Genomic DNA, 14,394 nt, shown 5'->3' on the forward strand with positions numbered 1-14,394 from the left:
GAACAAGCTGGCCAGGACTGTTGGGTGAGCTACAAGGAAGACAGGAGATGCTGACATATGGGAGTGTGGTCAACAGAATTAGGCTTTTAGAGATGTATGAACCTGGGTTCAAATCCTGGGTGATCTTGAGCTACAGTCATTTAATCTGAGCCTAAATTTCTTCATCTATAAAATACCAACTTCATAGCTTAAAAGCATTACATGAGATAACATGAAAAGTACCTGGCACACAGAAGGTGTTAGACAAATGTTATCTTGCTCCCTTCCTCCTTCCCTTCTCTGGAGCAACTGGGACACTGGGACACAGCAAACGCTGGGTTAGTTTGTTTGCTTTTTTGTTTTTTAAGGTGGTTTTCTTATGCAAATCCAGGAGACACAGCCATCTCAAGTTGGTTCTCAGCATTTCTGTTGCTACAGATCCAAGCAGCTCACACCACTGGAGCAGAAAAATATCTAACTTTGCCAGCTTAGGACTTCAGGGGGCTTATCTTTCATTTGTATGCATGGGGAAAAGTGGCCTTTGGGAGATAGCACAGTGGGTATTCTTCTGGTAGGTGGAGTAGGGAGCAGGGCCAAGGGAGCGATGGAAAACGTCAGCACTTTCCAAGACTGGCAGCAGGGGATAGGGAGCTTCGGGGCCACAAGTGGGTTGTGAGAGCTCGGCCTCATAGGGCACTTGGCTTTTTCTAGGACCACAGGCACTTAAAGATCTCTGAACCTTGATTTTCTCATTTATAGAGATGAAGATGAAAATCTCGACATCATAGGTTTGCTGTGATTAGATCAGACACCTAGGAGGTGTCCTGTGAATACTGATTTTTCCTTCCTCTGTTAAGAGGAAAGAGGCAAAGGCCTTCAGAGAAGAGACACATTCACACAATCTCCTTATAAAAAATGGACCTGCAGAGATTTAATTGATGTACAAAAGACAAGATTGTCACCAGAGGTGGTTGTGATACAGGAGCTAGTCCCAAAACACATAGAATGAGCCCAATAAAATGGATTTTTTTCTGTGTGGTAGACTGATATCTAAACAGTATGGGGAGTAGAGTAAAAAACGCCAACTGAATCCTAGTTTCTTATTCTAAGACAAAGAAATGAATGGTGGGATGGTGGAGACTTGGTTTCTATGCACTGGAGAGGCAAGGGCAACCCCATAGCTTTCAAAACAAGAAAAATGGGGGTATTTTATTTAAACAATGAGACAGATATCAGAGAATGTTCCCCATAATCCCCAGGGAGTCCACTGATGAGAGGTGGAGCTGCAGGGAGCTGTGCCAGAATGGTAGCAGCTCCGACTGGCACGAGATCCTTCACTGCCAAGGCCAGGCACTGGCCCAGCCACTCGCCTCCTTCTGAACAAGTCTTCAAGCTCTGAGAAGGGGCAGCAGGGTATTGGGGGTGGGCAGGGGCACAGGAAGAAAAGGTATAAGGAAGTAAGAACCCATGAATATACCCAAGGTGGAGAAAAGCGAGACGAGGACCAGAAGCCACTCCAGACTTTTCCTATGGCTTGTTGTCTCCCTGAAAGTTGTGTGTTTAAGACCTGAGAAGGGCTCTAGGGAGGAGCCCCAGGGAAGGGGAAAGAGTGCTCCTGAGGACAGCACAGTGCCAGCAGAGAGAAGACAGGTGACCAAACTTCTGGGCCCTAGCCTCCAGCAATCTCTGGAAGGGCTCTGGGCCCAATTCTGAGACAGTCAAAAGGAGAAACGGGGGGCTCAGGAAATGGGATGTTAGGGAAAAAAGTCTGATCTCTATGAGGCTGAGGTATTGGAGAGACAGAGCCTGGTCCCAGGGTACAGACATACTGGGGGCTTTGTTCTGATAAAGTAAGCACCATACACATATCCGTGCAGTGCCCTGCAGGTCCAAGGGACCAACTTGGCTCTAAAGGGAATCCCTTGGCCTTTGATAGCAACTCCTCTAATACCACCTCTTCCTCCTCAAGGTGCTGATGTCCCTGATGCCCCACATCAGTACTATTGCCATGTCCATGTAGGAGCTCACAGCAGTCCACACATTTCATCCTGGGACCCATTACATGGTCACTGGGGGTGGGTTACTGCTTTCAGTTATAGCATCCTTTTCACCTAGCCACCCCACCACCACAGTTCCTCCAAGTTTTGAGTGGGGCAAGCAGCAAAGAGAGGACAAGAGAATGCTTTATCAGAGGAAATAAAGTACAGGCCCCTCCTCAGGCACTCGATCTGGGTGCAGGAAAGGCCAGGTGTACCAAATACCACTGCTCAAGGCCTAAAATAGTGATGCACATTCAGTTTGTTGTTCTCATTCAGGCTCAGCTGCAGGAGGCCAGAAGTGGCTGTTGGCTTGGGCACTGAGGAGAAGAGATGTCTGGCCATGAGGTAAAGGAAAACTCCACAAGCAGCTGAGCACATCTGGGGAAGGGCCATGGAAGGAAAGGTCAAAAGCCAAACAGAATCCTCCTTGGGCCCCCAAGGGCACAAACACAAGCCCTAAAGCCCAGCTCAGCCATCGCAGAAGCTATAGCAGAAGGGACTGGGGTGTGGAAACCAGCTAAAAGGATACAACTTAGGGTCGTTCTTGTAATGTTCTAGCCACTTCCGGTTAGCCTCAATCATGCCCTGAAAGTTGGTGCTGCCTGCCTCAGGAACGTGGGAATGAGGACGCTGCAGTAGACGGAGCTGCTCACTGGGAAGGAAAAGGACAGCATGAAAAGAGAAGACGGAGAGAGGAGGCAGCAGTGCCGGAACAAGGCGGGACATGGTGTACAGCTGAACGGAGGCCGTCACATCAGCTGCCTCTCTCTCTCCATCTCAACACACCAGCTGCAGCCTTTTTGGGGTCTCTTCAGCAATTAAAAGCTTCCTCTACTGGCAGGAATGCCTCTCTGGAACCTTCCCAAAAGGGAAAATGGTACACCCCTCCACCCTCTTCTGGGTGAATACTCTTGATATCAGGGCTCTAGGTTCCCATATTCGCCAATTCTGGGCCAATCTCATCAGCAAAAGTTCTCCCAAATGTCAACTCAAATACCTGCCCAGCACCACCTTCAAAATTGGCCGAAGGGGGTATACTTATGGATGGGGGGGCTGTGGGGGGATACGTTTGGCAAAGAATAAGATGAATGGGAAATTAATAACAGGTTTAAATAATTGCCCATCTGTTTCCCCCACGGGTGCCCCTCTCGCTCCAGATGTTACTCAGCAGGACTGAGGAAAGCAGGAAGCAGACAAAGGGTGTAATGGCAGATACAAAGGCCACATTCCAGAGCTGGAGGGGCCAGGGGCTGATTTCTCCCAGAGGGTGCCACAGAGCAGCTTCCTCATGGAGCTGCGCCAGGTACGCCCTGCCCGCCACTGGGACTTTCCTCTGGTTGTAGGAGTGTCTCAGACCCAGGCAGCTTTGTGGATTAGGGGCCTGGTTGACCTCTCTGGGCAACGACTGTGAGTTGTTCCCCTGAGAGGTCCTGCCAGCTCAGGGATGCACAGTGAACAGCTGAACTGCATGGTTCCACCCTGAACCTACATGGAGGCTTACCTGGCAGACACATAACCCAGCCTGTTCTCCAAGGGGGCAGGGCTGCTGCTAAGGAATGGGACTCCAGCTGGAAAGTGGGAGGAAATGGTTCAAAATGAGCATTAGTTCAGCTGAACCAGACCCAGCCCCAAATAGGCTGCCTCCCCATAACTGAAAAGGCTGTGCCCACAAAAAAAAACAACGGAAATTTTCAGTGGTTGAATGAAAGATGACCGATAGGAATTGTTGTATTTATTTCTAAAACTTAATCTACTTTTCTATTTGGGTTGATATGGGGAGATGTAATTTTTTCCCAAAACTGTTTTTATAGCTTTTCACATCCCTCAGCAGTGCTACGACACCAGGGGAGGCCACCCAGCCCAGAAGCAAGGGGAAGCCATATGGCCAAGGGTTACAAACAGAATCCTAGAGTTACAAAGACATGGAGTCAAACCCTGTCTGTTGCTCACTCACTGGGCACCCTGGAAAATATTACTTAACTTCCTTGAGTCTCAATTTCCTCATCTGTAAAGTGGGGATAAATAATTACTACCTCAGAGGGTTATTATAAAGACTAAATGAAATGTTCTATGGAGTAAAACAAATGTTCTATGGAGTAAAATGCCTGGCCATAATATAATGCACACAATGGTAGCTATTATGATGATGACAATGATCGTTTAGGTTCTGCTGAGCTCTGGAGTCATAAAGGTCCCAATCAGCCCAAGCTCCAGGCAAACCATCATGACCCATGGAGCCTCCAGCTGCAGGGCAACCAGCAAGGTTTTCTCCCCAGGGATCCACAGTCAATGGCTCAATGAACCATGCCAAAGTTAGGGGCAGGGGTAGAGTTAAAGGGTAAGTGAAGGAGAAAGAGAGAAAAAGGAAGAGGAGAAGAAAGAGAGAAGGAAGAGGAGGAACACACACCACGCTGGCCCATGAGGAGGCTTACTTGGAAAATACTTGTGCCACTTCTCCACCAGAAAGTCATCCACTGTTTGAGTCACAGAGGGGGAGAGCCTGGGGCCCAGGCCTGGGTCCCAGGCCCACTGCGTAGACATGGATGTAGCAGGGGATGAGGCTGAGACCTGGGCCAAGGAGGGGTAGATGGGAATGGAAGTGCTCCTGGAGGACCAGGGAGGGTTCTGCGCTGGGGTGGAAGTGAGGAGTGGCGGTGGTGGCTGAGTGCTGAGACTTCCCAGCATGCTGAGGACACTGTTTAGTTGGCTGCTGATCCGTTGCAGGGAGCTGCTCAAGTAGTGGATCTTGTTGGGGAAGGTAGGACTTGCTGTCAGAGTGACTGAAATGGAAGAGGCAGACGATGAGGAAGGACTTAGGTTCCAGGCACTGGAGCATGCCCGGGCCCAGCTGGCAATGTGGCACCCTACTGGCCTGCCCCCTCCCCATTCCTCCAAACAACAGCCCCTTGGCCTTGACTTGGGGAATGGGGGGTGGCAGGGCCTGTGTTCCAGATGGTGCAATAGGAGGCTGGCCCTGGAGAAGTAGGAAAGGGTCCTTTGCAAGCCAGAGCGGCAGAAGGAGAATACTTTCCCAGAAAGTGACACTAGAAGGGAGCGGCGAACAGGAACACTTCTCACTGTAAAGCGCCCTGCACATTCGGAAGGCTTTCCCGGATCCTTTCAGCCCTGTGTGCTGGCAAAGCCACGCTGGTTCACTCCTTCCCAAGAATTTACTGAGTACCTTCTCCAGACACTGGCTCCCACAGACCTACCCACACAAGGCTGAGGGAAGGGGGCTCTACCTCTGTTCTCCAAGTTCTTCCCTCTCCATGGAAACTGTGGTCCTCCCTCTCCCTCTCTTCTCTGCTGCCACCACTCACTGTGAGGCAAGGGACAGGATTCAGAACTTTCACTGCTCATGTCTTCCATGTCGCTGAGGTCAAAGGTCACCACTTTCTTGGTGGGGGCTCCTCTCAGAGTGTCTTCATCTGAAGCCTTATGGGTAAAAGCAGCAGTTATTACTGGTACTCTCCCTGGGCTTTCTGCCCACTGCCCTTGTGAGGTGTAGGGACTGAGCACTTGGTAGGTGGACTCCTTGAGACCCAAAGTCCTAGGACAGGAACATCATGCGGGCTGTCTTGCAAGGGGTGTGGGAAGGAGGCTGGGCTGAGAGAACTCAACTACCTGAGCCACCGGGACCACACGGATGCCCACCCTTCCCCCTAATAAACTCTCCCTGCAGTGTCTCTCCACCTAAGCTTCCCTCCAGACACATCCATTCCTTAGGCATCCAGGGGAAAGTCTACAAGGCCCCAGGGAAGGTAGGGAAACCTTCTAGGTGCATCTATTCCCAACACCCTGAGAATACCATGGTCATCAGGTACCATGGCAGGGGAAGGGCAGGAGCTAGATCCTCAAGAACCTTCAGCAAGAGGCTCTGGGTCTCTCGGGACCACTCGGCACAAACACCCAAACACGAAGCTGAAGCCACTGTCATTTTCACCAGCCCAGGAGCCCTAAGCCTACAATCCTGGGCCCTAGAGGCCCAGCTTCCCTGACACAGGCCCAAAGAGGCGGTCGTGGGCACAAGGCTACGTGGCCATAGGACTGCACCTCTTCCCTAAGAGAGGACTCCAGCTGATTCAGCTTCTCCTCTTTCTTCTTCAGCAGGTTGTGGCCTTTCCGCATGGCCGATTTCATCTCATTCAGGTGTCTGGTCTCCTGCAGCCAAGGAGGAAGGAGAGGAGAAATGTGGTGACTGCCACACAGATGCTGGTGTCCCAGCTTTGCCATTGTTGGCTGGATAATCTTGAACATGACTTAACTCTCAGTCTTAATTCTCATCTAAGAGAAATATTACTTTTCACAGGGTGATGAAAATTAAATGAGACAGAGTATGTTACATGTTGAGTGCTATGCCCATACCTAATAAATTCTCAAATGGTTACTGTTAACCAAATGGTTATTATCGTCACCACTATCATCATCAAGGAGGGATTTGGAGGAGCAATGGTGGCGCAGGAGTAGCATGTACATCCCCTGGGAAGCCTCTTGCCCTCTGCTGTCCCCACACTATTCTTAGAGGCCACAGGGCCCCAAGCTTGCTCACCGGCTCTGAGCACCATCAGCTTTCTAAGGGACTTAGTATGATCTGCCAGGACCCTCAAAGATCTGTGATCCCAACTAATAATAACAACCATGAAGTCACTGCCTTTCCATTGCAAATTAGAGTATCGGAAATGTACAAGTAACTCAGTCTTATGCTGAGTGTACTCAAAAGATTTTCAGTTATGAACAAAATTGTCAGTGTGATAGGATAAGCAAGGTATTGGATTTTAAAAACCTTACTTATATTCTTCACCTAAAAAATGGGAATAATGCTACTACCTTGTGCATCATCTATAGTTATTGCAAGGACCAAATGATTTACTGAGAGAAAGCATTCTGCACACTGCGCATTGCCTCATAAATGTAAGGCGCTTTCATCCTCATGGAGCTTCATAACCTGCATCCCCTGTCCAGGTGCCCTACAAGAACTGTCCAGTGACCCCAGGGCCTATGTGAACACTCTCATGGAATCACCAGAACAATCAAGGACGTGCCCCAAAGCGACTGTTTCCCTGCCTCCCCCAGTGATCCCCTCTCCTCGTGGGGCTGGCAGGCTGTCCTCCACCCTCCTGACCTCTTCCAGGTCCTTGCGCACATCATCCAAGGTCTTAGTGCCTGGCACGTCTTCGGCCGCCCCCTGAGCACTGGCCAGCTCGTGGCGCCAGTGCCGCTGGGCCGCTTTGAGAGCCGTCTGCCGCCTCCGCATGGAGTGCGTCTGCCGCACCAGGAACTCCTTGGCACCGCGGAGAGCTACCGCCTCCGCAGAGAAGTAGTGCCGGATGCTGTGGGGGACAGGCAGAGTAAGGGACGCCTGCGGTGGGAGGGTGAGCAAAGACTCCAAGAACCCGCCCCTGCTCGACCACTTCCCCAGCAGATGCCCATCTTGAGCAGATTACAGGGCTGGGGCTGAGCAGTGTGAGGAAATGCCGCCATTAAATACTACAGTATGGGGCGTGTTGCCCTGTGTCCTCCTACCTGACACCATCAGGTAGATGGCCAGATGCTCCCATCAGCATGACCCTCAAACAGGGGTTCAGCAGATGCCAGTAGGCTGTGTTAACACTCAGTGGGCACCTACTTGGCTTGCCAGAGAAGATTCCTCAATCCTCCTGGTCCCCTTCCCTAAACCAAGCTCCACTGGTGATCGCTGTCACCTCATTTTAGTTTATACCAGCACTGTGATACAGGCACTCACCCCTCCATTTCATCCTCAACCCAAAATAAGATAGACTATGGGAACTCACCTGTCCAAGGACAAGTCAGTCTCCTCCTTGCTCTGGGAGAAAGTAGAGGGTACCTCTTTGGTCTGGTTCTAAGAATACATGGTAAGAAAGACCCACCAAATGCAACAAAAGCAGATACACTGCAGGCTCAGGGAACCCTGAATTCCCTCCCAGTAGCCTACACACAAATAGCCCTGCTAGCTGCTGAGCACTATTTACTTACAGATATCATTTGACAGATGGAGATGGGAGATTGGAAATGATAAGAACAGGAGGCTAAGGCCCTACACAGAGCAGAGAGCCAGGACCCCTCCTGATGCCCTGCCCCCTCCTGAGGCTCTACCCACTTCTAGTGCCAGAGCCCAGCCATCCTAACCCGTCCCAGGAATAGAGAAGCTCACTGTCACAAGAGATTTTCGTAGGTCTCCAATGTGGAGATCTGGCTCAAAACGTGGAGAAGCATTACTCTCGACTGCCAGCTCTTTCAATGTGTCCCGCTGTCTTTGAGCTTCCGCCTCCAGATCACTGTAGTAGGAAAAGGGAGTGTGAGGTGGGAGGAGGTGAGGAGGATCACATGATAAAACAGGCCAGGCAGCACACAGTTGGGACTCCTGGGAAGGTAGAGAGCAGGACCATCTCTTCATCCTTTCACTCCTGTCAAGTCCCTGAGGCAGGGCTGCGGCATGAACAGTAAAACCAGGGACCCCCAACTATTCACAGCCTCCTAACACCTCCCAACCCCTACAAAATGCAGCAGACATAGCTCCTTTGCCTGTTAACTTAGCCATGAGTGGACAGGGCCCATGAGCAGCAGAGGTCAGCGGGCAAGCAAGAGGCAGTGGGGTGGCTAAGTGCAGGATGCCTACACCACCTGACATGTTTCTGCAGCGTCTGACTCTGGGTCTGCAGCAGATCCACCTGGGATTCCAGCTCCAATTTGCAGGCCTGAAGCTCACTGAGAATTCTTCGGAGCTGCTGGTTTGACTCCAACAAGTGGGTATGCTCTTTCTTTGCCTCTTCCAGGTGCTGATGGGTGGCTGTGGCTTCCTAGAGCAGAAGAAAAGATAGAAGCACCTGGACAAACAGTGAAAAGACGGTAGGGAACAGGCAACCCTAAAGGACAGGGAGGCCCAAAGAGCAGGGAGAGAGGGTGGAACTGACACAGTGAAGTCTCTGTGTCCGCGGTCAGAGGATGTGCAGGTTCCCGTCCTCCCACCACAGCCCCACTCCCTGAGGGTCCTGAGTTGGATTCCATACAGTGGTACTATTTGTCAAATAAGCCCAATGCCCTGGAGAGATCAAGTGAACAAAAAGTGGAGTGTTGGGGCGAGGTGGGCGGCGGGGAGAAGGAAAGAGAAAGGGGAAGAGACAAAGGGGGGAGGCCAAGAGAGGCAGACAAACCTCACTCTTCAGCGCAACCTGCCTCTGCACATCAAGGAGCTGCTGCTTCTCCTTCTGGGCAGTCTCCTGTCAGAGAAGGAAAGAAACAGGGCCCCTTGGCCATTTCCAGGTCGAAGGGACAGAAAGGCCCGTTCTTCTGGGGGAGCGATGACTCCAAGGTCAAGGACACCTGGAGATCCTGTCTTCCACTCCCACTCCCTCACCTGAATGTCCAGCTGAGCCAATCTGGCCTTGACATCTTTGGTTCTGGTTTCAAGTTCTACCTCTAAATCTTGGAGTTTCCTTTCCTACATAGAAGCGTAGGTAGAGAGAAAGATATAAGTGTAGAGAGTGCAAAGCATTAGCTGAAGGGGCAGAAGGGGCCCTGACCCACCATACTGTAGCAGACCCTCCAAGATGGGCTCAGGCTTCCTCCCATTAGCTCCTGTGGCCTCCCAGGAAAGCATCACACCTTGTTTATTTCCGGTGGTGGCAAGGAGAAGCAAAGGTACCAACCCCAAGGCCCTAGAGGGGCTGACCTCCTCTTCTAATCCTGGGGATGTGCCCTGGCCCAGAAAACAAATGAGCAAAGATGCTCTAACTTGGGGATGGCCAATGCAAGACCCCACTCCCCCACCCCACCCCCACTCCTGAAGCTGTCAGGCTCCATCCTGTCCTGCTGCCCCCAGCATTTTTCTACCCTGCATGGAGGTGTCTGGTGGGTGAGCCCCAAGTGGCCACCCAGAGCCTCAACCTGCTCCCGGTGCTGACGCCGTAAGTCCTCCAGCTGTCTGTCCTGCTCCTGCCTCACAGTCTCCAATTCTCGCTCGTGGGCCCTTCGGAGGCGCTCCAGCTCTCCAGTCAGGTGACCCAAGAGTTCAGCCCGCTGCTTCCTCTCCTGCACAGAGGGTGGGGCCGCTGGTGGGAAAGTGCAGTGGCCCCCCCTACCCCTGCCGCTTTGAGTCAATAAGATCAAAGACCCCATCAGTTCCCTAAGGCCAGCTCTTAGAGAAGAAGAGCATCAAAGATAGCATGGTCCTACTCCCCCAGAAAGCCTGCACCCCCTCTGCTGCTGAAGCAGAGGCTGGTCAGATGTCATGAGGAAATGCCCCTGTAGGCTGCTGTTTCTACTGCTCCATCATGTACAGCTACCCTTCCCTAGGGAAGAGAGGTCATTAATAAATTATCACTATTCTTCAGCAAGGTCAGAATTGGTTTGGGAAGGGAGTCAACTACATTTCTTCACAGCCTGCTATTTCTGTGCTGAGAAAGACTGTACAAAGTGTCTGGGATACAATCCCTGGGGCAGCAGCTTAGAAGTCCCAGGCAGAGGCTCAGCTGTGGGGGAAAGTCAGCCACCCCACAATTGTTCACCCCAATAGGAACAAGACAAATTGGAGTAGAGCCACTTAGATAACTGAACTTTCCCAGCCAAGGGCTAAAGATGGGCAGATAATACTTACATATTGTTTTGCTTTTGGCAATCTATTTCTTGGTCCTGGAATTTTGATTACCCTGGTGGCATGGTGTTAGGGTGGTTAAAGCTGAAGGCTTTGGAATCACACAGTCTAGGCTTGAATCATAGTTCCTCTGCTTATTAGCCAGAGTGGGCTTGGGAAAGTTGCTTATACTCCCCAAGTTTGTGTCCTCATTTTTAAAATGGAGATACTGATAGTTATGTACCTTGTAAGGGTGTTACGAGGACTGAATGAGTTAATAAAGAGCTTAGAACAGTGCTTGCACATAGTACAAGCTCAATATGTTAGCTATTATTACCATGAGAGGATAATGCAGCCTGCCTGATGGAGAGGAAGCACTCCTAATCTAATGCTTTAGTTAAAAGGCAAAAATGACTTCACCATTGCAGGGGGCCAGGGAAGAAAGCCTCCCACAAGCCCTGACCACAATTTGTCCCCTTCCCCTGCCCTCTAGCCAGCTAGGAAGGGCCTGTGTGTGTGTGTGATGCACGTGCACGCGCATGCAAGCATGCATGCTGGACCAAGTCACCTCAGCTTCATACTGCTCTCTGGCCTCAGCCACCACTTGCTGGTGCTCCTGTTTCATCTTGTCCATCTTCCTCTCGTGTTCCCTTTCTACCTCCTGGCGCTTCTCTCTCAGGAGGCCACTGAGCTGCAGGGCAGGCGATAGGCATACAACATGCAGGACTGAGAGTAGACCAGTACTCGAGGGCTGAAGCACTTAAAGGTCTCATACACATATGCAACATACGCACACCTCCCCAGTGTTCCCCCTCCCCGACACACAAAACATACACATCACACATACATGACACATGATATATACACAGCAATACTCCAGCACCCCCTCCCCACATGCATACAGGGGCAGAGGGTGGAGCAGCACCTGTCCTCAGCGGAACTAAGACATAAAAAGGGAACCAGAAGTTCTAAGTACAGCTGAGCCATCCAAAGCAAAGTGGAAGACCCCTTGGACAATAGCCCGGCCAACTATCAGAGCATCCATGACAGGCGCACACAAAGCCAAAGAAGCAGACCAGCATTCACCTCTTGCTCATACTCCAGCACTTGGTGAACTTTCCGCTGAGCTCTCTGCTCTGCCCACCCCAGGCTCTCCTGCAGCTGGGCCTCCTCCTTCTGTTGAGCTTCCTCTATCTTCTTCTGGAGGCTGGAGACCACCTGAGGAGGCCCAAGCGCAGAGAGCACTGCAGAGTGGCCGTAAGAAACTCACTTCCCAGGGACCTAGTATCCCTCCTCATGAACTATGGGGAGAGAGAAGCCTCCTCCCTTGTGGCAGAGATGGGTATGAGTCCTAAGGATTAGTCATGAAGGGGCCGTGATGCTTATACTCAGAGACCAGGCTGCCCAGGCTCTGCTTTACAGGCCAGGCCGGCAGCATCTCACCTCTCTGTGTTTGGCCTCCAGCGAGGAAGAGAGCTGCTCCAGCTGAGTTCTGTGCTCACTCTCCAGTGCTGCCACTGCCTGGGGAACAACAAAGAGCCTGTGAAGGATGCAGGGCAGGGAAGACTGGCTGGGCACTGACTCTGGAGGAAGGAAGAGCCAGGAATCCATTCCCATACCCCTCGAGCTAAGGGGGCTCAGGGGAACCACAGGCACATCTTTGTTCCTCCAATATAATTCAGTCCCTAAAGTCTGCAACTAGGAAATGAACAGGAACATGAAGGCCAGAGTGGAGGAGCAATGAACCTCAGGTCACTGCTTCCAAACCCCTGCCTCTGGGCTAGGCCACAGGCACACAGTGATGCTCATGCCTATGAACGAGACCCCAGGCAGGGAAGGCTGGAAGTTTTAGCATAACTGCCCGGAGTACTTGCAGTACAACGTTCTCCCCAGACCCTACTGAAGTTTCTCCTTGTAACAGAGCCAAAGCTCCATTCTCCACCAAAAGAAAACAGAAGTTCCACATGGCCTGCTACTTACTTCAGCCTCTTACCTAGAGACAGACCATCAGATCAGAGGGACAAGGAGTAAGGACAAGGGAGAAAAAACTCTAAGTGTGCTAACCTCTCATTCTATGGCAGGAGAGAAAAGGAGAAAGATAAAAGGTAATCACGGCTGCCCCTGAAGAACAAGGACAGGGAAAGGGCACCTCTGTCGCAGGACCTCTAGTCTAAGTTCTTTCAGTCATGAAATCTTAAATCCACAAATCGTTTCTCCTTAAACTTCTTCACTGCCATTGATAACACTGCTGCTGGCCCAGCTGGCCCTAGAGGGGCCTCTGGACCTCTGCAGTACCCTCCGCTCTGTCGTGGGGACCAGGGCTAGCACCTGCCCTAAGACAAGCCGGATCCACCCAGAGTAATGGGCCCACCATCTCCACACGCATCTGTGCAGACACCCACTCTCCACCAGGCTCCCCATCGAGCACGCGCAAGACTGGCTCTTCTTCTCCATTCAGTCCCTCCCCAGGCAGCCCAGGGAGCAGCCAGAGGTGAAGAGTCTCCACTCTACTTGCTCACTTCTTTCCTCTCCCCTTCCAGCTGCTCCCTTAGCTGCTGCAAAGCCTTCTCTTTCTCAGCATTCAGGGAAGCTTGTTCTCTCTTCTCCAAAGCCTCCATCTCTTCCTTGAGTTCCTCCAGCATTTGCCTGTTTCTCTGCTCCAAGCTGGCCCTTTCAGCCTTCTGTACGCACTCTAACTCCTCTCTCAGCTTCTGCAGGGAAGCCTGTTGCTCGGCCCTGGGCAGAGAGAAGGGAATGGTAATGGGCCAGTGTACTCAGGGTGGTCCCCTCCACGGGGCTGGGCAGCTTATAGTAGGCACTCACCTGATTTGGTTCTCATCTGCTGCTGCACGGGACTGGACCTGGGCCCGGAGCTGGGACAGCCTCTGGCTTTCCTCTTCTCTTATCCGAGTCCCCTCCTCCTCAGTGGCTTTCTGCAACTGCTCCTTCAGTGAACTGGGAAGGAAAAAAAAGGCAACTTTGTTGGAAGCTCCAAAGGTGTTTCCTCTTCTAGTCATAATCCCCGGCTTTCAGCCTCAAAAGCCTATAAACTGCCTGTGAAGCTCCCTAAATCTTAAGGATGAACTTAACCGCAGCCTCTGGGTCCTGCTGCCTCCCTATAATATCTCCCAGGGTAAAGGGGGACATGAAATCCACTTGCCCTTTGCCACAGGAAACAGATTATAGGCTGCTTGATCCCAAAACAGTGTTTCTTCCAAAGGCTCCCCTCTGCCTCCAAGTTCACTCAAGGATGGACAGTCTGACCCCAGCCTGACTCTGGTTCCATATCCTTTCACTCCCCACCCCACAGGCTCTATTCCAGCCACATCAGATGAGCCACCACCTCTAAATCCCACCATACTCTTTTTCTTGCCTCTTGGCCTTTGTTCACGCTGGTTCCTTGCCTAGAATGCCCTTTTCTACATGACAAATCCATATTCGTCATTCAACACCTAGTTCACTCCTCTCAGAGAAGTCTTTCTTACTTCCTCCAAATTCATCAATTAGCCTTTCTGTTCCCATCACACAATATATGGGGACCTTTCTTATCCCATACCACTCTGTACCATGCATCATACTGCATCATAATTAATCTTTTGTATGTCTGTTTTCCTTACAAGTCAGGGAGGTTCTTCAGAGAAAGAAATCTTGTCTTAAAATCTGTTCTATCCTAGGTGCTGAACACAATAACTGACATGAAGTAGGTACTCAATAAATGTTGAATCTGAACAATATCACCCACCCCCCCAAATATAAGCGAGCTTTGATTATCTATGAGGGTATCTT

General features: G+C 51.2%; 1 protein-coding gene across 11 annotated transcripts in view; it reads right to left on the reverse strand.

Moving 5' to 3' along the window:
- Window positions 1–882: 882 nt before the first annotated feature.
- CEP164 (centrosomal protein 164) overlaps window positions 883–14,394 on the reverse strand; it is a 66,872-nt gene continuing 53,360 nt past the window's right edge. For 6 of the 11 annotated variants that reach the window (XM_011383165.2, XM_011383160.2, XM_023524888.1 and 3 more), the window contains 18 exons: window positions 13,432–13,563; window positions 13,128–13,344; window positions 12,052–12,129; window positions 11,695–11,826; window positions 11,177–11,299; window positions 9,924–10,067; window positions 9,394–9,477; window positions 9,191–9,256; window positions 8,661–8,836; window positions 8,191–8,314; window positions 7,811–7,878; window positions 7,141–7,348; window positions 6,072–6,179; window positions 5,339–5,453; window positions 4,451–4,798; window positions 3,520–3,586; window positions 2,548–2,670; window positions 883–2,352 (listed from right to left, as the gene is read on the reverse strand). In XM_011383165.2, coding sequence (XP_011381467.1) covers window positions 2,247–2,352; window positions 2,548–2,670; window positions 3,520–3,586; window positions 4,451–4,798; window positions 5,339–5,453; window positions 6,072–6,179; window positions 7,141–7,348; window positions 7,811–7,878; window positions 8,191–8,314; window positions 8,661–8,836; window positions 9,191–9,256; window positions 9,394–9,477; window positions 9,924–10,067; window positions 11,177–11,299; window positions 11,695–11,826; window positions 12,052–12,129; window positions 13,128–13,344; window positions 13,432–13,563 — 2,419 coding nt within the window. In that variant the 3' untranslated portion in view covers window positions 883–2,246. Of the gene's footprint in view, window positions 2,353–2,547; window positions 2,671–3,519; window positions 3,587–4,450; window positions 4,799–5,338; window positions 5,454–6,071; window positions 6,180–7,140; window positions 7,349–7,810; window positions 7,879–8,190; window positions 8,315–8,660; window positions 8,837–9,190; window positions 9,257–9,393; window positions 9,478–9,641; window positions 9,736–9,923; window positions 10,068–10,100; window positions 10,685–11,176; window positions 11,300–11,694; window positions 11,827–12,051; window positions 12,130–13,127; window positions 13,345–13,431; window positions 13,564–14,394 lie in introns of those variants that run through there. The other 5 variants (XM_023524884.1, XM_023524886.1, XR_002777758.1 and 2 more) reach the window with 5 other exon arrangements.

Source organism: Pteropus vampyrus, unplaced genomic scaffold (assembly GCF_000151845.1).
Source record: "Pteropus vampyrus isolate Shadow unplaced genomic scaffold, Pvam_2.0 Scaffold505, whole genome shotgun sequence".
NCBI classification, from domain to species: Eukaryota; Metazoa; Chordata; class Mammalia; order Chiroptera; family Pteropodidae; genus Pteropus; species Pteropus vampyrus.